Source organism: Pseudopipra pipra, chromosome W (genome assembly GCF_036250125.1).
Source record: "Pseudopipra pipra isolate bDixPip1 chromosome W, bDixPip1.hap1, whole genome shotgun sequence".
Classification (NCBI taxonomy): Eukaryota; Metazoa; Chordata; class Aves; order Passeriformes; family Pipridae; genus Pseudopipra; species Pseudopipra pipra.
Genome location: NC_087580.1, coordinates 12,475,561 through 12,496,754, shown reverse-complemented (window position 1 = coordinate 12,496,754; position 21,194 = coordinate 12,475,561). Strand labels below are relative to the sequence as shown.

Here is a 21,194-nt window from a genome sequence, read left to right as displayed (position 1 = left end):
TGGAGCACAGAAGAAATAGGCTGCAGCAGCACAGGAAGAAAAGGGGGCAGTGTCTGTAACTTTGTGGCCCATGGGGGGTGAGGAGCCAACGCAGGGCGTTTGCTGGACACCCTGCCAGCAGCACTGGTGACAAGTGACTCTTGCATGCAGGATGTGGAGGAGAAGCTTGTGTGTGAGACAGTCGTGAAGCCAGAGATAACAAAGAAAGAGATAATCAAGACAAAGGTCACCTGCAAGTTCATTTCTCCCGCTGTGCAAATATCATCCAAGGCAATCACTTTCCGTGTGGAGAAGGTAAGTCTCTGGATTGCATCCTGGCATTTAACAGCATGGCTCAGCGAGAGAGCTCGTGGGGGGGGGTGTGTGCTTGTGTTAACAGCCCTCTTTACCCTTCCTGAGGCACTTTGTAAAGTAAGTGAGGATGTTTTTAGAGATGAGACTGGTTTTTAGCTTCCTCAAAGTAGAATTGTGGCTCCAGCCGCACTGCTGAGGGGGACCGTGGCCACCTGGAGAGAAATGCCAGTTTCTGTGCTCACTGTCAAGGGAGGTTTTTGAGGATCCTCCAACGCACGGTGAAGTAGGGAAGCTGGGAAAACCAGAGATTCCTGTGAATTCCTCAGGCTGATGAGGAAAAACCTGTCATCTGCTGTGTGTCTTTGCCTTCTCTGCTGTTGGCATGGATGCTCTATGGTATAGCTCTATGGTACAGCTCTGTGCATTTCCCCAAGCCTCACCTGCTTCTAAGGACCCACACACGTCCTGCAGCTGCAGTGATGATGCCACCGAGGCAAAGCAGGTGCCCTTTAGTCTCTGGATCCCAACTTCTGCATCGTCATTCCCACAAGGTGTCTGGAAAAGGTGTTGCATTTTTTAGTTTCTGTGGTTTCGGGTCTCTCCTCAGGTTGCCAGGCTTCCACGGAAGCACCGAATTCTGGGAACGGGCCGTTTGGGTGTAATGAGCAGCTTTTCAGCTCTCCCTGATGCCTGCTTGTGCTCTGCTTGATGCCACACTGATTTATGGAGTGCTCTGGCACTGCAGCTGTTTGATATCAGTACATCCAGAACTAGTTTCCCAAACTCTGGTTTCTCTGCCCCGTGCAAGAAGCCCACCACAATGCACAAACAAGAAGAAGGAGCTTAGGCTGATCATAGCTTGGAGGTTATAGACACTATGTGCCTGTAGCAGAGGCAGCAGGACACACATTGCAGAGGGACTGTTGAGGTTTCTGGCTGGCCACATGTTCATGGAATGTTCAAAGCTGACCTTGGGCTGCTGCAGGATCTCCACGAAGGGCCAAATCCTGCTTGCTTTTCTCTTCTGGCTGGCATCACTGCTTCTAGGAGGCTGCTGGAGCCAATAAGGCTGTGAGAAATGACTGTATGTGAGGGAAGATCATCTTGTGCTGTTCTGCCCAAGAGAGGAGACAAAACTGGAGACAAACGTTCTGGGGTCACTTTCTGCCTTTGATCTTGTTCAAGCAGCTGCCTCCTCTCAGGAGCCTATTCCCTCCTCTGTTCATGGAAGTGTTTCCTTGTCTCCCAGGGGAGGCTGGGGTTTCGAAACATGTAAAGAATCAGCTCTAGGGAAAAATGTCCTGGAAGGTTTAGAATCAAAGAAAAAGAGTAAATAGAGATGTATGCACTTCTGAGGTTGAAAAATGTGAAACGCGTTGGAAGGGGAAGGAGGTCTGTGGTTCCTTGAGGTTGTTTTTCCTTGTCTCCTGTTTCTGTAGCACCCTGATGATGTCCTGACTCTTCAGTACAAGCCTCTATCTTTAAAAAACACCTGCTGCCTGCCATTCCACCTTTTGCTGGGCTTGGAGCAGCCGTTCCTAATCTGTGATGCAGACCATCAGCCCCTCCCTGCAGGGGCCCAGGTGAGCAGCCAAGGACCCTCCTGCCAGTGGGCTTTGAAGAGGGAGGGCTGTGGTGGTGCCCTTCTGTTGGGAGGTCCTCGAGTCAAGAAGTTTATTCCATAGAGTCAGCAGTGGACTGGCCTGAACTGTGAACTGAGTCAGCAGAGCTGCTGAAGGAAGCAAAAACTCATCTGAATTGGAAAGATCCCTCCTGGCTCTTAAGATACAAGGGGAAGGGAGCAGGCAGCCAGGTGTGGGCAAGCCATGCAGCAGAGGTGTCTCCTGGAGAGCACCCCAGCTCTCCAGCAGCCATCCTCTTGTATTGCTGCTGAGCACAGAAACAGGAGCCTGAGAATCCCCCACCGGAGTGTGGTGCTTGCAGTCAGAGCCTCCCTTGTAAAGAACTGAAGGGTGGACTGGGAAGGCCGTGCTGGGGTCACACTTGGAGCGTTTACGGTTTTGTGCTGTCAGACCTTGGGACTTCATCGTGTGGGTGACTGACACTCATTGTCTCCTTGCAGCCTGTGAAGATGGAGGCAGGGCAGGAACTTCATCTCTCCATCGGCTTTAACCCAGCCTATAAAAAGGATCCGATCAGCTGGGTAGCAGAGAAGACTATGAAGATCCAGCTGGTGGAACATCCTCATGAGGAAGAGATCACCGTTCGGGGAGAGGTCTACTTCCCGAATCTCCGTATCCCGACCAAAGCGCTGGACTTCGGTTGCATCGCGAATGGCACAAAACAAGTGCGTTACCTGGAGATGACCAACTGCAGCCCAATTCCTGCCCACTACCACTGGTCATTCCAGGAGAACAGCAAGGACTACCTGACAGGGTATGTGCACCTTTGCCCTCTCCTGGAAGCTCTGGTGTCCTGTTTGTACTTTGCAAAGACCAAAGCTGTTTGCCTGGCATCTGAAAAACTGCTTTTGACTTTCCCTTGTGGAAATAACACCGACCAGCCGTGGTCAGGCTGGATGCTCAGGGAATAGGCGTTTTCCATGAGTTTGGTGCTGCTGTAGTCCCCCTCCTGGTTTCCTCTGGGAAGGAAAGCTGGTAGGGAAATCTGCTTTCTCAGACCTCTGTGGCGTGAGGCAGTGACCACCTTGGTGAAGGGCTCCTAGTCCCACCTCCACAGGGCTGGTGGAGGCACTTTCACAGCCCTTTGGCCCCTCTGCTTTGGGATGGGTCCTCTCTGCGAGCAGAGAAACTGCTCTCTGCTCCTTGCTACCTTCTCTGCATTCCCAGCCTTGGCCTGGAAGTGCTGGAGGATGCCCAGAAAGTCCCAAATTACGTCACAGAAAGAGCTAGTTAGCACCTGAGCTGATGCTGAACATCTTGCTACCTTCCCCTTCCTTCTCCTTTTCTGAGACACCCCCTTTCTGAGCTCATCACACCTGCACCCACCCAGGGGCTGCATCCTGACGAGGAATTGCTCGTGCAGGTGTCCCTCCCTCCCACTGCAGGTCCGCGATCATGGTTATGTTGTTTTCCAGGTTCATACCTTCCCCACCTAGATTCAGACCCCAACCACAAATGGCCAGGTTCGGCTGTGTTGAGTGTGGGCGTTATTCAAGGAGGTACTTCAGGCCTGGAAGTGTGCGGGAGCCAGCCAAAGCCCCGGAAGCAGCACAGGACTCTTCCCAACAATCATCACATTCAGCAAACTGCCTGGAAACAGAACAGAATTCTTCCGAAGAGTCATCAGATTCAGAGAACTCCCTGGAAACAGAATGGGATTCTTCTGAAGAGTCATCGGATTCAGAGGGCTCCCTGGAAACAGAGGACGATTCTCCTGAACAGTCACCACATCCAGAGAACTCTCTGGAAACAAAGCAGGACTCTTCCCAAAAGTCATCACATTCAGAGGCCTCCCCGGAAGCAAAGGTGGGTTTTCTTGGGCACCTGCCACTTGTGTTGCCTCCCCCAGCTTGCCACCAAAAAGCCGTGCTCATGCTGACCTCCCCTTTTGCTGCCCTGCTGTTCTGTGCCCTGAGAGTGGGCTGGGCAGCAGGGCCAGTGGCTGGACATGGGGTGTCTGGGGAGGGAGAAATAGGATACTTTTCTTTGAAGAAGCCCACTCTGATCCTACAGACCTATGCTGAGTTGGGGATTTTTTGGCTTGTTTTCTTTACAATGTAAAATGAGGCTTTTCTGCATCATGATGAGAAGGCTCCCACTTTCCTTCCTGTAGCAAACCGTGCCAAATCCTGATCTCCATGTACCCCCTTCCCAACCCAGCTAGAGCACCCGTTTTCAGGTCTCTGCCTTCACCCACGAGCCGGCATTGCAGTGACGGCCCCAGAGCTGCCCTTTATAGAGTGAGACTTGGCAAGGTGGCTGTGTCCTGGAATGGAAAGTGCCTTGTCTTCCAGGTGCCACCATCCACTGCTGCAGGGCCTCGGAGCTCAGTGGAGACGAAGGGGTCTGGGCAGTCGGCGGAGGCAGAGGCCCCTGGCTTCAGAGTGGAGGAGGTGAGTGGGAATCTCTCTCGCTTGCACGTTTTCAGCGTGGCAAGCAGGTCTGTTGCCCCCAGAGCTACAGAACTCCCTCTGCAGCACCCAGGGAGGGCATTGCTCCCCTGGTACCTCATCAGGTGCTCAACAGGATATTTTTCAGGAGCTTTTGGTGTAGCACCTTGAGAGGAGCAGCCTGTTAAGTCAGAGAGAGGGGGAAAAGCCTCAGGAGTCAGATGAGCTGGGCTGGAGTCTTCCCCTCAGCTCCAAGAGCTCTCACCTCTGAGTCTCCTGCTTTTCTGAAGGCAGTAAAAACCGGTTTTAAAGGCAAGTTCTGCAGCAGAGAGAATGTCTTGCTGCCAGGAGACATCCCAGTTTACTTTAATGTCTGGTATTAATTAATGCATTGAGCAGTGAGTATGGCAGAAGACTTTGGCCATGCTCCCTCCACTGGTCAGTGGCATGGAGGCAGGATGAGATTAGGATGCTTCTGGCTGGTGTTTGAGGAATAGGCCCCTCCAGCTACGGTTGTACTTTGCTCCAAGCCACGGCTGCTCTTCTGCACCCATTTCCACGCTCAACGACTCGATCCCTCCTCCCCTCCTGCAGGTTTTTGGTGTCCAGCCGGTGTCCGGTGTGCTGCAGCCGGGCAAGAGCCAGCAGGTGCCCTTCACCTTCTTTGGCCATGCCAGCATCATCGCCCGTGTCACAGCGCTGTGCCGGGTGGAGGGAGGCCCGACCTACGAGGTGGAGCTGAGGGGAGAGACTTCGGTCCTCACCTACCACCTGAGCATCGAGGAGATCAACTGTGGGCTGCAGGTACCACCCCTTCTCCTGGCAGAGCTGCTGCCTTGGGACCATCACCAGCAGGTTGCTGCCCAGCCCGGCCCAGGGCTCCCTCCCCTTCCCAGCTCCTTTGTTGGCTCTGGGGCTTGGAAGCACAACCTTGGAGGGATTTGTCTGGCATCCAGACTGCTTTGCAATGGCTGTCTCCACCCCCCTCTAGAATGTTGGGAATTCCTTCTCTTCAGGGTGCCTAATGCTGCCTCCTGGAGCAAGCAGGATCCCAGTGGGGATGTCCAGAGGGACACGTCCCTGAGACATCCCTCTGCTGATCCACTCCTAAAGCCTGAGCTCCAACGAGATGCTCTTGTTTAATGCTCTTGCTTAATCCACAAAATAACCCGGTTGGGCTTCCAGTCACTGCAGTTGGAGAGGATGTCCCAGAATAATCCCCACTTTCCTACTTCTCAGTTAAAAGTCCACAGGTCTTTCCAGCTGCTGTCCCTGTCTTGGTGCCCCGTCTGTCTCCCTTTTGGCTGGTGTGTTGCTTGCCAATATTTGCATGCAGGCGCCTTTTCTTCTGGAAAGCCTTGATGCCACCTCCTTTGTTTCTCCTGGCTGTTGGTGACCCCTCAGAGTGCAGAGGGCCCGTGCCCCCTGCTTCATTTCTTATTGGCCCTCCCATGGTTGTTCCTGCCCCTCTGCGTGCTGCCAGAACTCTGTTCCTGTGCAGGTCCCTGTGCCTGGGGGTTCCCCACGTTCCCAAGTGCCCGTAGCTCGTTCCCAGTCCCTGCTCCTGTGGTGTGTCTGCTTTCAACCCCATGAAAGAGGAAGGAGATTCTCAGCAGCAGGCCTGTGTCTGTAACTTCCCACTCCTCTGTCCTCTCCAGCTCTTTAACGAAGTCACCAGTGCCGAGGTCACCCTGCGGAACGACGGGAAGGTCGGATTCACCTACGTGGTGCAGAGCCCCAGCACTGGCACTGCAGACAAGCCTCTGCCTGGTGTGCTCGTGGTCCGGCCCAGCACAGTGAGTGGCACAATTGACTGACCCAGCCCTGTGTCAGGTGGCCAAGGAGAGGGTTAAAGAGAAAAAAGGGGGGCAAATAAAACCAAACCCAGCCATAAGAAGAGACCGGGCTGTAAGCAATTGCTGCTGGGGGCAGAGAAGGTCAAGCAAGTGCCATCCTAACAGACTGCCCCGTGGCCTTGGCTGGCAAGTGGCTCTGCCATCCCAGGGCAGCCGCTGGTGGGAGGCACGAGCACTTTGGTCACTCCTTGGCCCCCGACTGCTGAGCTCTGTGGCTGTGCTGGCACTGAGGCTCTTCTGAGGGTCACCTTACCCCAGCTGTGGGATCAGACAGGACTTATTCCTTGACCCGTGCCTCCCCCATGCCAGCACTAAGCAGCACTTACATATTCCTTGCTTGGGCTTGAAGCTGCTCTGCCAGAAAGTGTCACAGCCCCTGTGCTGGTCCTTCCCTCCCCCCAGCTGTGCTGCTCTGGAGCAGCTTTGTGGGGCAGTGAGGGGGCCAGGGAGGAGAGGGGCTGGAAGAGCCAATAGAGGAATTTGGAGCATCCCACCACTGTCCCAGCTTCTCAGTGCTGCCTGGATGTCTTTGAGGTGAAGCAGTGTTCCTGTCTTTGTCCCTCTTTGCCATGGGAAGAGGAAGCCGATTGGTTTTCCCATTTCTTCCTGCCTGTCTCCTACAAGGGGTGGCAGGAGCTGCTGGCCGGGCTGAGAGTGTGGGCGCTTCGCTCCTCTTCCCCAGTGGTGGCAAAAGAGCTCTCACCTGTTCAGCCTGGCTCTCGCTGGCAGAGGGCAAACCCCGTTAGCAGCAGAGCCGTGCTCACGCTGAGCACAGGGCAGGCTCTGCTGGGGGTGCAGCCTTAGGAGCCCTGGGAAGGACACACTGCACCCTCTGCACCCTCACCTTGGAGGGTCGGGCTTTTGGGCATGAGGAAGTTAGAAGGTGATGTGGTCTGACATTTTTTTCCAGAGAGAAACTATCTTCTCAGCCTGCCTGTGGCCTGAGCCTTCCTCCATCACACCCTCTTTGATGCATTGCCTCCCTCTTCTCCTGTCCCTTGCAGGCTTCCATTGAACCTGGCAAGGAGCAGGTGCTGAACCTCTATTACCTGCCAGGAGTGCCAGGAGTCTTCTGCAGGACTTTCCAGGTTCAAGTGGGTCACCTGAAACCAGTAGAAATCTCCCTGAAAGGAGAGGCAATCTTTGCTGGGATCTGTCTGGACCTGCCCTGGAGCATCAAAGGTGAGCACTGCCCATCTGCTCCCCAGCAAAGTCCCCACTGGGGTTTTTCCTGGCCGTAATGCCCAGAGGGCAGCTCACACCCATCTCCACCAAGCCTGGAGGTTGCAGGGCTGCCAGACCAACACTCACCCCTCTGGTTGCTTCCTGAGTCTTGAGCAGACAAGCACATGTAGGCTTTGTCCAAGTAACCATCCTGCAGCTCTTGCCAGCACTTCCGTCAGAGGCCTGGAAAGATGTCTAGACAGAAAAGCTTGGGAAAGCTGTAAGAGAGACTGGCAGGGCTTTTGGCAGGGCTGGATTTGCATGACACTGCAGGGGATAAGATGCTCCTCTGTGGGGAGGAAGATGGGTGGGAGTGAACATGAGGATTCAGAGATGAGCAGCAGCATCCACTTTCCAGAGGTGGCTTTCCATTGATGGGTTGTTTCTGGGAGAGACCAGCATTCGGGGGAGTGGGACTTCTCAGCTTCAATGGCATTGGCACTGCACCCACACTTCTATTTGTGAATGTTTTCTTCCTTCAGGAAGTGAAAAATACGAGAGGCTACTGAAACAGGCAAAAGAAAAGCTGAAAAAAGACAAGCAGGACAAGAAAGTAAGTGTTTGGAGGAAGGCTCAAATCAGGAAGCGACACGCGAAGGGCCCTGGCATTGTGGTAGGAACAGCTGCAGTCCCATTTGGCACATGCCACCCTCCCCATGTCACCTGAGGCCCTGGCACCCCACAACACCCCACAACAGCTTCTCAGTGCCCTGCTGGCACTTGGCACCTCCCTGCCCACACCTGACCACAAACATTCATCAGCTCAGCGTTGCCCCACCTCTGGTCGTGGTCTCTCCTGGAGATGTACCAAGCTTCCCCTTGCTGGGGAGTTTGTTGCTCCCAAATCAAGCCCTAGCAGGTTTACAGACCTTAGTAGCAGCAGCCTGACTGTGCCCTGGGACTGTGCTGGCAGTACTCAACTCCAAGAGGCAGCAGCTTGGTCGGGGTTCCCTTTTCAAGACAGCTTTTGTCCAAGCTGCTTTGGCACTGGTTGGGGACAGGCAAATACTTGAAGCTCTGGAAGGCTGCTAGCTTGTCTGTCTGGCCAGATCAGCTTTTCTAGCAGTGGGTGGGAAGGCACAGATGCTGCAGTTATTTCCCTGGAGAGAAGGTCCTGGCTAGGAGAGCAGAATGTGACACTGAGCAGCCAGGAGGACCCCATTCCCCCTCTCAACAAGAGCAGGGTGGGATCCTCTTTAGATACAAGCCTGGGCCTTGGGAAGGGCCTTTGCTAACCAGCCACTGCCTTCCCTTCCCTCAGGCAAACACTTGGCTGAGGATGGAGATGGAGCAGATGCTGATAAAGGAGAATGCTCTGGAGCTGCAGCCAACCCTCATCTCCCGCCCCCCAGAGGACACTGTCTTTAACAAGAGCATTCCTCAGAAGCTTGTCAAGTGAGTAGGGACTCCTGTTCCCTCTCTACAGGTGCCCTGAGGGCAACAGCCAGCAGTGTCCCCTGCTCCTGAGAGCTCCTTGTGCATGCGGATCTGGGAACAGTGGGCACTTCAGATTGGGTCTGATCCCAGTAGCTGTGGCAGCAATAGCTCGTGAGCAGCTGACTGTCCTCCCTTCCCCAGCGCCGCGCTGAGCTTTGGAGCTGCTCAGCTCCCCACAGGTGCAAGGTCCTGTTCTTAGAGCTGCGAGGGCCCAGTGCAGACCATCAAGCCCTTCCAGACAGCACAGACACTGTCCCTGCTGACCAGCTCGGAAAGAGAACTCCAAGCTGTTCTCTTGGTTCTGACTGACAGAGCCCCCTAAGCAAAAGGTGGCTTTGATGCTGGTGGGCTGGCAGGGCTTATCTGGGTAACTTGGTCCTTCCCTTTGCTCCTTCATGATGCTGCCTGGGCATGGGAGGCTCCAGTTCAGGAAGAAGATGCTTTGCAAAACAGATCCTTCATGTGAGCAGCGAAGTTTTCCTGTGCAAATCTTATTCCAAGGCTCGGAAGCAATTTCAGGCTTGGGCTGTGCACCAGGAGAAGCGTTTTCACTGAGACCACTGGAGGTCCAATGGATTTACCTACACGGGCTTTTTGTAGCAGAGGAGCTGTGACCAGAGTCCATTGAAAACTAATTTTATTTTTGGGTCCCATTGGAAGCTGATGAAACCCAGGACCTGCACTCCCCATAACTTCCCAAAGTCATTCCCAGGTGGTCAGGCCTTGGGTTTTGTAGGCTTGAGTTGAGTTTTTACAGCAGTGAGTACAGAAATGTCCACTTTATTTGAATCTTCCATCTACTTGAATGTGTGGCCGCACTGTTGTTTAAGGACTGTCCTTACTCCTCCTTCCAGAGTTGAGCTGCCCGAGTACATCCTGGACATGGGCACTGTTGTTCAGGGTTACAGTAAAAGCTGCACTGTGAAGATCACCAACACCTGGAGGTACCCAGTGGTCTTCCGGGCCGATGAACGTGCCCTGCGTGACACAGGTAACCAGTGCTGGAGAGGCTTCCCGTGGGCTGCAGGGAGCTGTCTCAGACAGATTGGCTTAAGCCACTGCACATGGGGAGGTTTTTTGAGCTTCTTCCTCCCAGTGCCCCTGCTGGGAGCTTCAGGGCCAGAATTCTCCTGGCCAGCTGTGCCCAGGGACCTGGCCTGCCTGGGGCTGCCCTGACACTTCCCTGCAGGGGCCTGATGGGCTGATTACCCTCCTCACCTGCCAGCATCTTCTGCCTTTGATTCCCATTGGCATCAAGTTTCTTTGGGCACTCTGGGAATGTTGCAAACAGATGAGATCTGTTGTGATTGGAAAGTGCTTTGTCTGGAGTTCACACTCTCACAGCTCTTGTGTTCGGCCTTTATTGAGGAAACAGCCTGTTTGATCCTCTGGTGGATCAAAGTAGGCTTCCAAAAGAGGCCTGGAGGCAGATCTGCACTTCCATCACAGAGTGGCTTGCTGTGTCTGAGGGCTGCTCAGGTGTCTCCTCTAAGTTTCTGTCCCAGGAACAGCACAGCGTGGGGTTTTTCCCAGGGCTCCCAGCAGGGCTCTCGTATGGCCTTAACAATGCTTACGACACATTTTGTGTTGCTTGTGTATCTCAGCTGCTTTGTTTTCATCTGTTCAAGGTTTCAGCATATACCGGGAGCCCGTGGAGTTCCTGATCTACGGCAACACCAAACTGTTTCAAGTGAACTTTGCAAGTGCCAACCTGCCCGTGGGAAAGGTGGATGTGCTCCTGCCCATCAAGGTACCGCAGCTTTTGGGGCAGGCAGCAGGCTGGGCACAGCAGCACGTGTCACCTGGACTCTCAGCTGAACTCTCTGTCTTTCTCCAGGTAGAGAAAGGCCCCACACTGCACATCCGCCTCCGTGCCACTGTGATTCAGCTGCTGCTCAGCCTCTCCAGGAACAGACTCCAGTTCCCCGATGTCCAGGTTGGGCAGTGCTGGAGTGAAACAGTCCGGCTCTACAACCCGTTCAACGTGCCCTGTGAATGGTTCCTCACTGTCAACAAACCTGCCAAGAAGGTAAAGCACAGGGAAATGTAACACGGAATGTTGGGTTTTCTTTGCACCTCCTGCCTTTTCTGTGCCTGTGGCTGCCTGAGCACTTGGGCTACAGTGTGTTTGAGGAAGCTTTTGAGGGTCCAGATCAAGGCTGCTTTGCCTGGACCTGTTCCATTGGCTGATGCTTTGCTTCCCTGCCATCCTCACCCATTCCTCCTCCTCCTCTGAGGACAGGACGGTGGCTCCCCATCTGCTTGCCCTGCCTGCAGGTTGTCCCTCCAGTTCTAGACCGTGGGGGCCACGCCGGGTTTGCTGTGGGTGCTCTCAGCACCGGGACAGGATCTCGGAGCACTCCAGGAACCGAGGCTCTGTCCTCTCAGACCGAGGAGACCTCACACGACTGGTTTTTGTGCTCAGGTGGACAAACGTTTGACACCGGCCATGCGTCAGAAGGAGCTCCAGGCTGCGAAGGATGATTCCCGTGTCTTTCAGTGGAAGGCCCGGGAGGGAACCCTCTATGGTAGAGAGTGGTGTGACCTGCAGATCCAGTTTTCCCCCCTGGAAGAGGTGAGATTGGCAGCTGTCGCCCCAGGAGCTCTGTCAGGGCAGGGTGGTAAGGAGAGCCCAACACAGGGAGTGGCAGATGAGCTCTTCCTCCACGAGCAGCTTTCTGGAAGCCCTGCACTCACTGCGCCTCAGTTTCCCCTGCAGCACACCCTTCTGAGAGGCGCCTTGAAATCCTCCCAGGGAACATCAGGGCATTGTGCTGTGGCTGCCTCTCTGCCCATGGGGGAGATTTGCCTGACTCCCTCGTCCTCCCCCTTGCCTGGTTGTATTTGCAGCCTGCGACGCTGGGTGCAGAGCAGCTGGGCAGTCACAGGGCATCAACCTGGAAGGGCCAATGCTGGCTCATCCTGCTGCTGGCACCAACAGACAAAACAGCCACCAGACACCTTCCTGGGCACGGCAGGACAGTCACCTGTAGTGGTGTGCTGCCAGCAGTCCCTGGGGCTCTGGCCCAGCCTGCCTGCACATTGCCTTGCAGCTGGGGAGTCGACTTCAAGGATGGAGCATTCCCAAAAGCCCTTTGCATGTGGCCACTGGGACTTGGAAACTGACAGGGTGTAACAGGAGGGACACAAGTGCTTCTGTGCCCAAGAACAGTCCCAGGGATCTTTTCATTGCTTGATGGATGTAACCAACCATCTTGTGTCAGGCTTTGACCAGAGCCAAACACTGAGCAGAGAAGACGACCTTTATTTCTAGCCAGCGAGAGCTCATCTGCCTCTCTCATGGAGCTGGTGTTTGCCTGATGCAGCAGTACCAAGACTGAGGGACCTTCTCGTGTGCTCCTCCATGACTAGGGGAGAACATCTGATAATCCATTTTACATCCATTTCATACCCAAATACCCAGTTACACTGCACACCAGGATTTGTCCCAGTTACTCCGACCCAAAGACACAGATGCTGTAGGCCCTACCATAAGTAAAGATCTGGGTTTCCGTTCCCCCTGGAGGGACTGATAACACCCCTGACCCTTGAGCAAGGCTTGTATTTGGGGTCCTGTCACCTAGGACTTCATGGACAAATTCTCGGCACTTTTCTCTTTTCAGAAGTCCTACAAAACCGAGCTGAAGATCAACATTCGTGGGAACAGCCAGCTCCTCGTGCTGCACATCTCAGGACAGGGTCTGGAGCCACGGCTGGAGTTCAGCCCCGCGGAGATCAAGCTGGGAGCGGTGCTTCCGTGCGGCCCTGAGCTGGAGAGGACAGTGGTGGTGAAGAACCCCTGCGAGTTCCCCATTGAATTTTACTCCCTGGAGTTTGACGAGGAGTACCGTGAGGAGGAGAAGGTGAGAGGGAAGGTCTGGTCCCCATGTGTGTGCTCCCCAAGCTGTGCAGCACTCCAGCCTTCCCAGGCTTGTGCCAGGGAGATGGAGGCAATCCCCAGGGCAAAGCCTGGTGGCACTTTGAGGTGAGCCATCCCTGCTGGCAGTCTGTGGAGGGGCTTGGATAGCCTGTGTTGTTGGGAGGAAGGAAGGAGGGAGAAGATGGGCTGAGTCTGTTGGTATGATGGAGGTTGATAAAGGAATCTTGTGGATGGTTTCTCTTCCCCACACGCACAGATCCTGCGGACGCTGGAGGAGTTTGGAGACCGGGCAGCCGTGGTGATGCCTCCACGCGCTATGGGTGAGAAGCTGCCCCCAGAGGTGCTGGAATATTATGAAAAATGGAAGAAGATGGAGGCTCTGGGTCAAGAGATGTTCAAGCACAAGGAAGAATCAGGCGAGAACAATGGTAAGGCTTTGGCATTGGCTGTTCTGACTGGGGACATAGCAGGGAGCCCAGCCCATGCACCCTGAGCTCTCCATCACCTTGTTCTCCATGCAAAGCCCATGCTTTTAGCAGCCATCTGACCTCCTGCCTGGTGGAGGAATTCCTGGGTGAAGGGCTGTGGCATCCTCTGCCAACCTGGAGTGTAGCCAAAGCCAGCTCCTATCTGCCTGCCACAGACTGGGGAAGTAGTCAGGATATCCCCTTGCGTCCCTTAGCCACAAAGAGTAGCATCAGATGAGCTCTTCAGCCAGTAGAACCAGGTCTAATATCACTGGCTCTTTTATATTTGCTCCTTCCCAGCAACAAAAGCACAAGCTCACGTTGCTTTCGGCCGTCTCCTTTCCTGGGATCTGAGGGGATAGGGAGGATGATCAGGATCCAAGGTAGGCAGGAGGCTGACTTTTCTGCTGGTTCTGCACAGCAGCACTTCAAGAGAGCATCAGGTTGTTGAAGGACATGGTGGACGAGTGTGACAGGCCCATCCGTCAGGCCATCAGGCGCTACCTCGACACCAATCCCGTTGTAGAAGAGCTCAAAGCCCAAATGCCCAGAGGGATTGCCATCATCGTCTATGGGACCCCCCAGACAGGTACGGGAGCCACAGCCCTGGGCTGCAAGGAGAGGGGGAAGCAGGAGAAATGCATCCTGGTGGACCGTGGTGCCTGAGACAAAGTCCTCAGCTGCATATGAGGTGGAGATGACCCACCTGGGGCTGGAGTTCAGTGCTCGTAACCGTGCTCAAGCTGCCTCCCTCGTGGTCTCCCCTAGAAGGGCACTTGCTTTCCCACCGTCCTTGAAACCCGTTTGTGAGTTTCCAGAGGCTGTCCCTGAAAATGCCTCACGTGCAGGTGTCACCAAGCAGTCTTCCTCTCTCTCTCAGGAAAGACAAGGGTAGCGGCCGCCCTGTCCAAGTATTACAGTGCCGCCTGCTTGTCCCTGGACGAGGTGGTGACAGAAGCCATGTCGGACGAGTGCAGCTCGGCGGGGCGCCGTGCCCGGGAGCTGTGCGTCGAGGCTGCCCGTCAGCAAAGAGCCATGAGGGAACAGATGCCGGGTAAGGAGAAACGCTGCACCCAGAGCATGCTTAGGAAACCACCACGACCGTCCACTTCTGCTTGCTCAGAGAAATGGTTTGGCAGCCCTCGGGTCTCTTAGGGAACATGGGTGCTGTGCATCTCTGGCTAGTTTGAAAACAGAAAGCTCGATTTGAAGGGCACTTTTACTGCCATTCTTGGCACATATTCCTTTTTCTAGGGGTGGTGAAGCACACCTGTCTCTTTCTCTGAATTTTTTATATTTCCTCAAAGCTGAATCCAGCTTGCTGCTCATGGGCAGCAGGCAGAACCATTGCCCACCTTCAGAAGGAAAAAGCCCTCTGAAGTGGCTCATTAAGCACAAGACAGCTATGAGTGTGGCTTTGCAAATGTGAGAGGAAGGGAAGAATAACCTCCCAGAGGAGTTTCCAATGAGAAACATGCTGTAGATGAGCTCTTTTCTCCAGAGATTTTCCTATGCCCACTGTTGGGTCATGCAGCTTGTGCACGCTGTGCTGTTCTCCAGATCAGACTGGAGACTTTCAGGAAACTTTGCTGGCAGTTGGTGCCCTGAGCTCTGCAGGGTGAGGGCAGACCTGCTTAGTGTGGGGAGAAGTTTTGCATTGCTTTGTTTTGAACCTGGTTGGGTTCAGAGCTGGTGAAAGGAAGAAGGGTGTGGATCCCAGCTGGGGTTTTCCCACACGGAGGATTTAGCTCCAGCAGAGACGGGTGATGCAGCTGGGGCAGGGCTGCATGTTACAGTCTCCATGTGAAAATGCAGGATGGGTGCAAGGTATGGAAACAATGGTCCTGGAGGGCAAATCTTTGGCTTGATCCGTAGGGGAACTACTGTGCTAGCAGTGTCACCTGCGTGCACGTTTGTTAGGAGGGGCCTAGAGCTGGCTTTAGAATCCAGTCTGGGCTGGTGTGCTGTAATCCTGCTGATAAGCAGGGAAGGAGCTGCTTCTGGGAAGCAGTGCTGCCAGTGCCCAGCAGGCTGGGGGACAAGTGCCATGTCCCTTCCAGGGGCAAGGCTGTGCCCATTGGGGTAGAAGGTGCCTGCTTGCTCCTCACAGCCCTGCTGAACCATCTGTCCCCTCTGCAGGTAAAAAGGGTGCTGAGGCCAAGAAAACCCAGCCCAGCCCTGGGGACAAAGCCAACCAGAAGACCCTCAGTGCTGGACACCAGAGCGCTTCAGCAACCAAGGATAAGGCATCTGACAAACCCCAGGCAAGATTTTCAGTGCCCTCCAAGGTGAAACATGATCTGCGCTGGTTAATGCCTGGGACCTTCCTGTTGCTGTTGAGATGGAAAGGGGCTGCTTACAGTGGAGGCTCCCTGTCACCAAGGGCCTGGTGCAGGGTCTATAGTGCCAAGGGCCAGCTGGGCATGGCTTGGGGTGGGAATGTGCTCTAGCAGAAAAGCACCATTGGTTCTTAATGGTTTGTGGGCAAAGTGTATTCCTGGTTAACTTGGCTGCAGGCGGCGAGCAAAGCTGTGGGAGGCTGTGCCGGGGGCTTGCAAGCTTGGGTCTCTGCTGGCCAAGGGACGGGCCCTCCAGGGCCTGCACTGCAGGGTTGCCCTTGTCTCCACTAGCGAGGAAGCCCAGATGTGAGCCCAGCACTGGGAACTGTCCAGGGCTTTCTGCAGGGGTTTATTTTCCTTACCATGCTCCACATTGCAGATGGCAGCCGTTTCCTGCGCCACCGCTCCTGCACCACAGCGACTGACCATCCTCACCAGGACGGGGACAAAGGAGGAAAAGAGGAAGTGTTGGAGCTGTGTGCTGCCCGAGGAATTGCTGGTGGAAATCATCTCTGAACGGCTGCAGGTACGTGGTGTGGTGGAAACGGAGACATTCCTGCTCCAGAGAGACGGGCAGTGAGGTACAGCTCGGAGAGGAGGAGGAGGAGGTCTGTGCCTGCTGCTGGAGGATCCTGTGCCGCATGCAGGGATCCTTGGGGGAAGGTGCAGATGCCCTAAGTTGGCAGATCCAAGCTGGTCGTAGCTAATGCACTTGGAATGACAGTGACTGGTGTCCTGAGACATCTGCATTTACTGACCTGCTGCAAGCCCAACGTGTGCGATGGCTGACTCGCTGTTCCTGTTTGTCTCTCCTGGCAGCTGAGTGACTGCTACAAGGGAGTGGTGTTTGATGGCCTGGAGACCCTCTTTGCGAGCAGCCTGGCATCTTCTCTCCTGTGCGTGCTCAAAGCTGTCAGCAATCGCCCTCATATCCACGTTGTGAACATCTTCCAGGATTCTGAGTTTTGGAAAGGCAGGCAGATAGCTGCAAGAGAGAAGAGGGCAGCTAAAGAAGAGCAGAAAGGTGAGATATCTCCATCCCTCTCAAATTTCTCTCAAGCCCTCAACCTTAGCTGTGTGTATCTGGGTTTGCAGCAGAGCTTGTAAGAAATCTTTTTATTGATCCTTCCACCTTCTGGCTCAGTGTAGCCAGCACTCAGCTCACAGCTTCTTTACATACAGCAGAGCTGAGGCTGTAAGACTCACCTTAATCTCCATCATTAAAGCTTGGGTGCAAGTGCAAGCTGGCGTGGCTCAGTGACCAGCCCCCAGCCAGCTGTCCACAGCCGTGGTGCACCTGAGCCAGGCCACAGTTTGGGGGGCTGTCTGAATTTTGGAGCGGGGATGTGAGCTCCGCAGTGTCTCCTGGCAGGGTGAGAGGCTGGGTCAGGAAAGAGCTGTGAATCCTCCCAGCTGACCCAGAGCCCCAAGCTCTGCTTGCAGTCACTGATGGCTTCTCTTGTGGTCTGTGCTGAAGCACGGGAGAAGGAAGAAGCTGCCCGGAGAGAGGAAGAACGTCTCTGGGATGTGGATGTGGACGAGTACAAAGCCCTCTCTGAGAAGCAGACAGCTCTGCTTGATTACAAAATAGAACAAATCAAGTGTGAGCGGAAGGAGAGGTAAGTAAACCTCCTCTGGGTTACTCCTCAGGGTAGTGTCCCTGGAGGGTTTCTCTGCTCCAGGGACCTTGGTTGAGCTCAGAGGGGTTCAAGAGCAAAGGCCAGAAGCAGCACAAGGATGGCCAGGTCCAGGTCCCCGGTTCCCAAGAGAGGAAGGACTTTCCTCTGTTGAGATGAGAACATCTTCTCTCCGTTTTAGCCGTGAGCCCTCTGGCTTAGACATGGCCTGCGGGGAGCTGGGCTCTGGGCTTGCCTTGCCACTGCCCACGGAAGTGTCTCGAAGTGCGTGATGTTGGTTCTCATCTTCTTCATCGTCCCCCTTCTTCACCAAACCCGCAGGACTGTGGTGTGGGCTGGTGTGGGACACAGCTGAGCTGGCTTGCTTTCACCCTGGTCCTGCTATAGATGAAGTCCTTGCAATGCTGATGTGCCAGGGCTTTCCTTAGGGTGGAGCACCATCCATAAAAGCTTAGGCTGCCCTTCAGCTGCAGCAGCAGGTGAATCTGGGAGAAGCTCTGGCCCAACAGGGCAGCCCAGCTCAGGAGGACGCACAGGAAGAGTGTGGAGCTGGGAGGGGAAGCTGCTTAAAGTGAACCTGTGTTTCAGCACTTCTCTCAGCCCAGGCTGATGTTTGTTGTACTGGGAGGAGATGGCCAGGGCTGTTTCAAATCAGTTCCCAGGACAGACAGCACGAGTGTGCCCTGGTCACAGCTGTGTTCCAGCAGGAAACCTGGTGAATCAGAGCCTGATTTGCAGGAGGGGACTTCCTGCAGCCTTTGCTTTCTGATTGCTATGATTATTCTCATTAATGAGCAGGCTCTGCCCAGGGAGAAGGGGGCTGAAGGAGCCAAGTAAGCATTGGAGGAGGGATAAGTAGGTGTTAGCAATTTATGGGCAGGTCTAAACTGGGAAACCAAGAGAGGGGGGGCTTCAATCATCCCTGCAGAGAGATGGTGGATCAGCCTTTGGCAGCGTGCTGGAGGCGTCCGGGTGGGTCTCAGGGGAGAAGCTGCACAGTGGATACCTTCTGATGGCAAGGCTTAGGTTTGGCTGGGCCACGCCTCCCAGCCTTCCTCACCTGGGATGTTCCCAAGCTGTCTGGGTTGAGGAAGGTCCATGGAGATGGTCTAACAGTTCTGCCTGGCCTCAGGGTCGAGGAGTGAAGGGCGAAGCCAGCTGGGATTACAGCAAGCCCAGGTTTCTGGTGGAGACCCTCAGGGGTGTTTTCTCTTTGGCTTGCAGAAGGGAGCTGGAGCAGCTGGCTCGAGAGCATAAGGAAAGCAAAAAGGCGTCATCACGAGCCTCAGAGAAGAAAGATGGGCAGCAAGAAACCAAAATCCCAGAGGTCCCGAGTAAGCGGGACAGGATCTTGGACCTGAGGTTTGACATCTATGAGTCTTCTCAGAAGAAGATCAAACATATTCTGTCATCCTGGGACAGGGTTCAGGGTATCATAAACCAAGTGCCAGACAAGTCCCAGTCTTCCCGTAAACACAAAGACAAGAAGAAGAGCAGTAAGTCTCCGGAGAAGCCAGAGAAGAATCCTCTGAAAAAACATGGCAGCCACAAGAGTCTTCAGCGGGAAGGGGAAGTTGCAGAAGGCTCAGTCGGAAGCCAGGATGCCGGAGTGCCCTGCTTGGACTTCCACGTCACGCGTCGTGAAAAGGTGTTTAGGAGGATCCTGAAGAGCAAGAAGCTGCCACCACCAAAGCAGGTAAAAGCCTGCAAGGCTCAGATGCTGAACTTGCCGTGGTCTGGGGCCCTGGAACCGTGTGTCCCCCAGGTGATAACAACACAGACCCTTGTCAAGGCCACTGATGATGTTGCACAATAGCTCCGCAGTATCTCTGTGGATGGGGAGGTTCTCAGCCTCCCTCAGATGTGTGGAAAGTGGGAGTGCTCTGTGTCCAAGCATCCCATCTGTTCAGAGAGTTTCTCAGTCTGGAAATCATTAAAAATGGTCCCAGGACAGGGCATTGTTCTCTTCAGCTGAGTCACTTGGGAGAGGTTTCTCTCTTGGTCCCGCTGTAGGTCCTGCCTCTGCTCTGGAGCCTGCTGACCCACTGGGCATAAAAAAGCACTTGTACTCTGTATAAATCAAAAACTCCACTGCCAAAAGCTCAGGGCCTTTAGGGAAGGAGTGTGAGAATGAAGGTGACAGGAGTATAAAAAGGCTTTTCTCTTTGGTTTTAGATCCTGCACTCTCTGGGACTGGGACCTCCCATTCCCCCTGGCTCTCTTTTCTCCGTGGTCCCCTACCCAGAGGAGGACAGAGTCCCCACAGCATCACAAGACCTCAGACACTTCATCCTTGTTGAACCTGAGGGTGCTGCTGCAGAAGATGATGTGGTGGGTACTCCTTTTGTGCCTTAAGTGAGGGTGCCAGGGCAGGGGACAGGTTGGATGGAAAAGGGTCACCGTGGAGGGGCAGTGAAGACGTGATGGGGCCCCATGTCTGCAGGCATCCTTTCCACCAGGGATGAGAGAAAAGAGTCAGCGCTGCTGGAGACACAGAGCAGTTCTGTAAGACAACAGGAAAAAAATCGCTTAAACCCATCAACCCAAGGGTCCTTGGTGGGGAGAGAGTCCTGGGTAAGGAGGGGTGTCCGAGGCAAGACAAAGGCCAATAAGGAAGACCAAGTCCATGGGCAATGGTGATTATTTATTCTCTCTCCTGTTGGCTAACAAATCCCCCATTCTGCTTTCCAGGAGGGGCGTGTCTCAGGGCAGGTCTCACCTCTCCCTTTTCTCTCTCCCCTTATGCCAAGGCCCCAGAGGAGGAGGCACAGGACCACTTGAAGGAGGGGAAAGCCACGAGCAGACAGAAGTCTAGCAAGGAAAAGCCAAACTCCCCCCAGAGCCCGAAAAGTCTCCGTGATCACTCCCCAGAAACACCCCGAAGTTCACCTGAGCCAATGAAAAGCCAACTGCAGAGTGACTCAACCCTCGAGAGACCTGCCAGGTGAGCTGCAGGGGAGGAGGTGATCCCTGTGCTTCACGCTCATCTTGCCAAACGAGGTCCATCGTCCTCAGCTCCGCAGCGACCCTCTGCCAGTGCCTCCATGGGATGGCGAGTGCACAGCCCTCCTCCTTGTCTCCTTTGCCCCTTAGCAATGTCTGAAGCTTCCTTTTTAACTGCCAGGCTGAGAAGGTTCCGGTGGATCGTTCCTGCCCACGGCAAGGTGGAACTGAAGATCCGCTTCAGCCCCACAGTGCCAGGGCAGTTTGACCAGCTGATGAACTTTGAGATCCTGGGCTCAAAGCGCCTGTACCAGTTGCCCTGCAGTGCCACTGCCCTGTACCCCAGCATCAGCCAGAACCCACGGTAAGGCTGGGCCACGGGAGCATCCCACACTGCACCCCCGACCTGGGAGCCAGGGCTGCCCCTTGTGACCTTCTGGCTGGGGCAGATGGTGCTGCCTGAGTCACCCAGCATCCCTTCCTCTGCTGGGAGCTGGGAGGCTGAACTGGTACCTCAGCCACCGAGAAGGGTGATGGCTTTCTGACTAGATTTCCTACTTGCAGCATCTCAGAGCTCCTCATTCCCCATTTTTTCTCTGCCCAGGCTGGTGTTTCCTCGCTGGAGGAAGAGCAAGGAGAAGGAGGACATCATCTCCAAGGAGTATGTCATGAGCACGAAGCAGTTCCACTTTGGACCGCTGCTTTGTGGCAAGTCAGGAGAGTGGTATGTGCTCCCTGCTCCCAAGTGACCCTATGAAGTATTGGGGGGATCGTTCGGGTAGCTGCCTCTTCCCTTGGTACCTCTAATGCTTTCAGTACCCTTAGGCAGAGTACTTGGCATGAGATGATGTAGGGGGCATTAAGCATTAGGCAGAGCAGAGCAGGAAAATGAGGAGGAGACTTCAGGCTGTGTGAGGGACTCTGAAGAGAGGGCCTTAGGTAGCCAGCTGGAAGTTCCTGACAAGTGCAACAGCTGAGCTGGGGCTTTCCAAGGCCAAAGGCTCAGATGAAGCAGTTTCTGTGCCAGCAAGTCAAGATTTTCCTTATTTCTGTAAAAGGAAGTGATCCTTGTGTGGTTTCCAGG

At 54.5% G+C, this 21,194-nt stretch overlaps 1 protein-coding gene and 1 long non-coding RNA gene across 3 annotated transcripts in view; one reads left to right on the top strand and one right to left on the bottom strand.

Annotated features, from left to right (window-relative positions):
• The window catches only part of LOC135406293 (hydrocephalus-inducing protein homolog), a 47,696-nt gene extending 26,837 nt beyond the window's left edge, over positions 1–20,859 (top strand). The window contains exons 21-47 of the mRNA XM_064640713.1: positions 151–294; positions 1,734–1,877; positions 2,378–2,691; positions 3,353–3,743; positions 4,232–4,330; positions 4,922–5,131; positions 5,986–6,123; positions 7,188–7,365; positions 7,890–7,960; positions 8,669–8,802; positions 9,699–9,835; positions 10,473–10,594; positions 10,682–10,873; positions 11,270–11,419; positions 12,468–12,707; positions 12,981–13,152; positions 13,613–13,780; positions 14,072–14,245; positions 15,331–15,479; positions 15,910–16,056; positions 16,350–16,554; positions 17,008–17,149; positions 18,392–18,863; positions 19,343–19,498; positions 19,918–20,111; positions 20,292–20,474; positions 20,715–20,859. Coding sequence (XP_064496783.1) covers positions 151–294; positions 1,734–1,877; positions 2,378–2,691; positions 3,353–3,743; positions 4,232–4,330; positions 4,922–5,131; positions 5,986–6,123; positions 7,188–7,365; positions 7,890–7,960; positions 8,669–8,802; positions 9,699–9,835; positions 10,473–10,594; positions 10,682–10,873; positions 11,270–11,419; positions 12,468–12,707; positions 12,981–13,152; positions 13,613–13,780; positions 14,072–14,245; positions 15,331–15,479; positions 15,910–16,056; positions 16,350–16,554; positions 17,008–17,149; positions 18,392–18,863; positions 19,343–19,498; positions 19,918–20,111; positions 20,292–20,474; positions 20,715–20,859 — 4,971 coding nt within the window. The remainder of the gene's footprint in view (positions 1–150; positions 295–1,733; positions 1,878–2,377; positions 2,692–3,352; positions 3,744–4,231; positions 4,331–4,921; positions 5,132–5,985; positions 6,124–7,187; positions 7,366–7,889; positions 7,961–8,668; positions 8,803–9,698; positions 9,836–10,472; positions 10,595–10,681; positions 10,874–11,269; positions 11,420–12,467; positions 12,708–12,980; positions 13,153–13,612; positions 13,781–14,071; positions 14,246–15,330; positions 15,480–15,909; positions 16,057–16,349; positions 16,555–17,007; positions 17,150–18,391; positions 18,864–19,342; positions 19,499–19,917; positions 20,112–20,291; positions 20,475–20,714) is intronic.
• Positions 1–21,194, bottom strand: part of LOC135406163 (uncharacterized) — a 396,593-nt gene that overhangs the window by 271,694 nt on the left and 103,705 nt on the right. The gene's annotated exons all lie outside the window — the stretch shown is intronic.